At 43.0% G+C, this 6,089-nt stretch overlaps 1 protein-coding gene across 1 annotated transcript; it reads left to right on the top strand.

The window, feature by feature from the left end:
* The first annotated feature begins 596 nt into the window (after positions 1–596).
* LOC123078300 (neutral/alkaline invertase 1, mitochondrial) lies at positions 597–4,500 on the top strand. The gene is made up of 6 exons (XM_044500759.1): positions 597–1,359; positions 2,102–2,267; positions 2,375–2,586; positions 2,848–3,341; positions 3,507–3,555; positions 3,645–4,500. The coding sequence occupies exons 1-6, from the start codon at positions 757–759 to the stop codon at positions 3,963–3,965; spliced, it is 1,845 nt and encodes a 614-aa protein (XP_044356694.1). The 5' UTR covers positions 597–756; the 3' UTR covers positions 3,966–4,500.
* Positions 4,501–6,089: the final 1,589 nt, after the last annotated feature.

The raw sequence follows: 6,089 nt of genomic DNA, 5'->3' as shown, positions 1-6,089 counted from the left end.
GCCCCCCCGGCGGCCCCCTTGCCCCGACGCGGGAACCACCTCACAAATGCGTGCACCCAGAGAGAGGAAGGGTCGAGCGTAGACTCACCGGTAAGCGACGAGCGTGAACGAGAGGAGGACGAAAACGAATCAGAACCGGAGCAACCGAATGGCCAGGATCACGCCACCTCAAACTGGACCCACATATCGAACGGCCATCGTTCAGAACGAGCTGAGAAGCCTCATGTTCGGGCATGAATTAAGAATTGAGATGGTTTTCGTTAATGATGTGATTATACGACCATCAATTGAGGAATGACTGGACTCATGTGTCTCTGTTAAAAAATACTTGACATGGTTTTACTTCAAATTGGAGAAAGTAGGTAATTAATGAATGACAATGGGGTTTGTGTATATATAAGCAAGATGCAACAAAAATTAGAAAAAAAACTCTCAGGGTGTCCAAAGGGCAATAAAGAAAAGAACCTCATCCAAAAGGCCAAAAGGAGAGACGGAGGAAAAACAATCGTTTAAAGCGTGCACTTTAAAACCGGGTGGGTCCCAGCCTATCTCAGTCTATAAAGGTCACCTCCGCCCTTCCATTTACGCTACCCCCCACCCACACGGCCACACACCAAAAACCAAACGGCACGGAACGCTGCAGTTTTCCAATCAGCCCCTGACCGACCACATATTTGGAAAAGCTTTCCCACTTGTGCTATCCCTTTTACGCGTAGCCCCCAGCATCTCGCGTGTGACTTTCGCCGGAGCTACAATATGAATGGTCAAACCACGATGGGGCTCGCCGCCGCCGCGAGGCCATGCCGCCAGCGCCTCCTCACCTCCGCCTCAGCCGCGGCCGCGAAGGCCTCTGTGATCCGGCTCTTCCCAAGATGCCCCCACCCGCAACACCACCACCACGGCCGACGCCTCCCGTTCCTCGTGTCGGCGGCGTCGCATACCTCGCAGCCCGACCCGAGCACCACCCCCACCCCCACCCCCGTAACCTCCGATCCCCGTTCCGCCGTCGCTGGCAACCTCCCCTTCTTCGACCGCGTGCTCTTCCCGGGCTCCTTCCCTCCGGAGACCCCGCCTGTGGAGGACCCAGCGCCGCCGGCTGATGAACGTCCGGCGTCTGCTTCACCGGTGAGAGAGGAGACGGAGACGGAGAGGGAGGCATGGAGGCTACTGAGAAGGGCTGTGGTGAGCTACTGCGGCGAGCCGGTTGGCACGGTGGCGGCGGAGGACCCCGAGTGTACGGAGATGCTTAACTACGATCAGGTCTTCATCAGGGACTTTGTGCCCTCCGCTCTTGCCTTCCTCATGCGCGGGGAGACCGAGATCGTCCGCAATTTCCTCCTCCACACCCTGCAGCTGCAGGTGAGCGTCTGTGCATATTGGGATCCGGATCCGGATCATTTCGTTGAGCTATTTTTTTATTCGAAATAATTAGAGCGCTGTGACTAGTATTATTTGCGTGCACGGTGTGTGCTAATTGGGATAAGAGATCAGCGAATTCGTATGCAGGGTTAGAATATATATGAGATTTTTACTGGCTTTAAAGATCGTAATTACCCTCTCCCTCTGTAATGAGTTCGCTTGCAGCATGTGGTTTTGTAGTTTTGTGATGAATTCTTGTTCTGTATGGGCTTGTATTCTGTGGACGAGACAAAGATAAGATTTACCTTTTGACGCCTAACACGTCTCTTCCGTACATATTGTCTTCGAAGAGATTTTGGAAACTCATTGGCAGCAGTTATCAACATGAACCATATGCGGTATCCTGTTTACGGTTGAGTGATTTATCAGATGGATTATGCTTTGGAAATCCTTTGCCAAATCTCAATATCATAACTTATAAAGACGTCTACTGCCGAATTCAACCTATTCTAGGTATCTGTGAGCAATACCACCAGTGATGTAACCAAATATGCTTGTAGAAGTTTCTGAAAGCTAGATCAGATGGCAAAAATATGATAACTTAAATCTTTTGTGACAATTTCCCTGAAAACTTAATAAAATGGCTTACTAGTTAATGTCTGTAAACAGAAGCTTCTTATCTAGCACTTAAAATCAATTTGAATCTTTATTCAGTGATGTACCTCATTTATCTGATGGTCAGAGCTGGGAGAAAACTGTTGACTGTTACAGCCCGGGGCAAGGCTTGATGCCAGCTAGTTTTAAGATTAGGACCGTTCCACTTGATGAAAACAATGAAGCATTTGAGGAGATTCTGGATCCTGACTTTGGTGAATCAGCTATTGGCCGTGTAGCTCCAGTTGATTCTGGTATATCGACCCCTCTCTCTTTCATGCAGCCATACTGATATTAATCTGTAACAATTGTGAAATGTCTGTCCTGCAGCTTTAACCTAATCTAACCTAACCATTTGCAGGACTTTGGTGGATTATCTTACTTAGAGCATACTGCAAGATTACAGGAGACTATTCATTGCAAGAAAGAGTGGATGTGCAAACCGGGATTAAGCTGATCTTGAGTTTGTGTTTGTCTGATGGGTTTGACATGTTCCCCACTTTACTGGTCACAGACGGATCATGCATGATAGACAGGAGGATGGGGATACACGGGCATCCTCTTGAGATTCAAGTAAGCTGAAATTGAGACTCAATTCTGCAGTGTGGAACAACTGTATTATCTCAATAGTCTAAGTCTACATGTAGGTACTGATGCTGTTCTTAAATGGTAGAATGACTTATGACTTTTAGCCTGTTGCAATGAAGCAACTAATGTGTTACTGAATGCAATACTATTTTGAAAGAACATGATGCTGCTACTTTAAACCTGTATTATCTAACATGTCGTTAGTACAGAGAATCCCTTTACTTATGAGGCTTGGCCTGTTTTCAGGCTTTGTTCTATTCTGCTCTAAGATGCTCAAGGGAAATGATTGTTATGAACGAGGGCTCAAAACACCTCCTCCGAGCCATCAACAACAGGCTCAGTGCATTGTCTTTTCACATTAGGGAGTACTACTGGGTCGATATGAATAAGATAAACGAGATCTACAGATACAAGACAGAAGAATACTCACATGATGCAACTAACAAATTTAACATTTATCCCGAGCAAATTCCTTCCTGGCTTGTTGATTGGATTCCTGAGAAAGGGGGTTATCTTATTGGAAATCTGCAGCCAGCTCACATGGATTTTAGGTTCTTCTCACTTGGCAACCTTTGGGCCATATCTTCATCTCTAACTACTCCAACACAAGCCGAGGGAATACTTAGCCTTATTGAAGAGAAATGGGATGATCTTGTAGCAAATATGCCCGTCAAGATCTGTTACCCTGCAATGGAATATGATGAATGGCGCATTATTACAGGCAGTGACCCTAAGAACACGTGAGTCATCGCGCTGATAAAACTGATATTTTATTCTGTGTTTCTCTTTCTTTTGGTGGCAGCATATCTTTATGGTGTGTCCTATTCTATTTTCGAAGACTTAAATCTGCTCTCTAAACATAACACCACAGTTATTTGACATCTAACTATGTTGTGCACGTGCAGCCCATGGTCATATCATAATGGTGGATCTTGGCCAACCCTACTGTGGCAGGTATGTATATATCAATGCACTTCTCCAAAATTCTTGTACCCTTATATGCTTATAAATTATCAGTGACCAACCATTGTTGCTGCTTATAGTTTACACTGGCCTGCATCAAAATGGGAAGACCAGAGTTGGCCCGCAGGGCCATTGCAGTGGCCGAGGAGAAGCTCTCAGCTGACAAGTGGCCAGAATACTATGACACCCGGTCTGGAAGATTCATTGGGAAGCAGTCACGGTCATATCAGACATGGACTATTGCTGGTTTTCTGACCTCCAAGATGTTGCTGGAAAACCCAGAGCTGGCTTCTATCCTGACCTGTGATGAGGATCTTGAGCTCCTTGAAGGCTGTGCTTGCTGCCTCTCGAAGAGGACTAGATGCTCACGACGTGCGGCCAAATCAGATATCATTGGGTAAAACAGCAGAAACCCTTCTACTCTTGCTCCTCCGCACACAAGTATATGATCGACTGAGAATTAACTGAAGTGGATAAACTCTAGCCATGTACTTACAAATCAGATATCATTGGGTAAAACAGCAGAAACCCTTCTACTCTTGCTACTCCGCGCACAAGTATACGATCGACTGAGAATTAACTGAAGTGGATACACTCTAGCCATGTATATTATAGGTTTACGTTAGATATCCATCCATTCATTCATTCCCTCAATGTGCGCTCATTCTTTTTTGCTGAGCCGCCATTGATGGGAACTGCCCTGGGTGATACCGGTGGTCTAGAAGAGAATCGCCATTTTATGTTGGAGCTCTCATTTACACACAAAAGAGTAATTTGTTCTTGTATCGGTCACCTGCCACTCCTGACTCGGGAGTGATGCCAAGTCCTGACGAGTATATCTCTATCAGCATTTGAGCTGTATGTTGCATTATTTGCAAAACTGAGACTCTGTACAATGTTCTTGTCATGAATAATGATACGTTTTCCATTTGATTCTGCTGGATGTTTGAGATGCTCAGAATTGGTTTCAGTGTTGCTCTTTTAGTGGTCCTAGCCTGAACTTCTGGACAAGTAAAGTTCATGTTACTCTTGTTGGCTAACAACTACTCCCTCCGTTCCTGAATATACGCCCTCCTTTCAGAGATTCTAATATGGACTACTTACAAGGCAAACAGAATGAATCTACCCTCTAAAATATATCCGTATGTAGTTAAAGATTTCAATATGAACTATAGACAAGGCATATCGGAATGAATTTACACTCTAAAATACGTTTATATACATCCGTATATAGTGCTAGTGATAATATATCTCCTAGCATATCTGGTATATGATCTGATGTAATCATTAGCTACAGACAAGGCGAATCGGAGTGAATTTACACTCTAAAATACGTTTATATACATCCATATGTAGTGTTAACGATAATATCGTCTAGCATATCCGGTATATGATCTGATATAATCACTAGTTGTCTTGTATAGGAGATCCTAGGATCACTTATATCAATCAGAGATTCACCTGATTATTGTGTATTCTCTCCGTCCGAAAATACTTGTCATAGATATCGATGTATCTAGATGTATTTTAGTTTTAGATACATCCATTTTTGACAAATAATTTCGGACGGAGGAAGTACATGTTGTACAAACCTATGTACGTGATGTACAAGGCTGCTCCTATATAAACAGGCAAGAGGCCGGCTGGTGTTAACCACGGAAATCATATCTTCGTATTTTCAACTTGTAGTTCATATTGAAACATCTAAAATGTCTTATATTTAAAAGTAAAGTACGTCTATATACATTTATATGTAGTTTATATTAGGGATAAGTATATTTTTCGTCCTCAAACTCTTTCGAGAGTTTAGAAATCGTTCCTCAAGTCAAAATCGGATAGTTTTCGTCCCTCAACTATCAAAACCGGATAGTTTTCGTCCCTCATGCCGCTTTGGGTAGTTTTAGTACGTGGTGAATAGTAACACGATGAACAGTAAAATCGAACAAAATAGCAAACAAAATCAAAAAAATCTGAAATTTTACAGCATCGAAGATACTCTGGTGTGCAAGACCCGTGCAAAATTTCGTGGTGTTTCGACATTCGAGCAGCTCGCGGCAAACAAAAAAATGTAAATATATACGTCAGTGAACAGTAAATTCAAAAAATAGCAAACAAAATCAAAACAGTATGAATTTTTTTGGCATCAAAGAGGCTTGGGTGTGCAACGTGTGTGCAAATTTTCGTGGTGTTTGGGCATTGTACGAACTCGTGAAAAAAAAAACAAAATTTGGCTCAAATTTTTCTTTTGAAAAAGTGCACTCTTTTTTTTTTGCTAGAGCTCCTCGTATGTCATTTGATCACGAAATTTTCATACCTGAGCATCAAAATTTTTATTTTGTTTGCTATTTTTTGAATTTACTATTCACCGATGTACGTATTTACAGGTTTTTGTTTGTCATGAGCTGCTCGAATGTCGAAACACCACGAAATTTTACACGGGTCTTGCGCACCAGAGTATCTTCGATGTTGTAAAATTTCAGATTTTTTTATTTGTTGTTGCTATTTTTTTATTGTACTATTCACCC

The sequence above is a fragment of the Triticum aestivum genome, chromosome 3D (assembly GCF_018294505.1).
Source record: "Triticum aestivum cultivar Chinese Spring chromosome 3D, IWGSC CS RefSeq v2.1, whole genome shotgun sequence".
NCBI lineage: Eukaryota > Viridiplantae > Streptophyta > Magnoliopsida > Poales > Poaceae > Triticum > Triticum aestivum.
The sequence above is the reverse complement of the archived record's forward strand: the minus strand, read 5'-3'. Positions and strand labels throughout refer to the sequence as shown.

Coding starts and splice junctions, on each gene's coding strand:
- LOC123078300 (XM_044500759.1), top strand. CDS start 757: ATGAATGGTCAAACCACGATGGGGCTCGCCGCCGCCGCGAGGCCATGC. Junction 1,360..2,101: donor TCCACACCCTGCAGCTGCAG/GTGAGCGTCTGT, acceptor TCTGATGGTCAG/AGCTGGGAGAAAACTGTTGA. Junction 3,342..3,506: donor GGCAGTGACCCTAAGAACAC/GTGAGTCATCGC, acceptor GTGCACGTGCAG/CCCATGGTCATATCATAATG.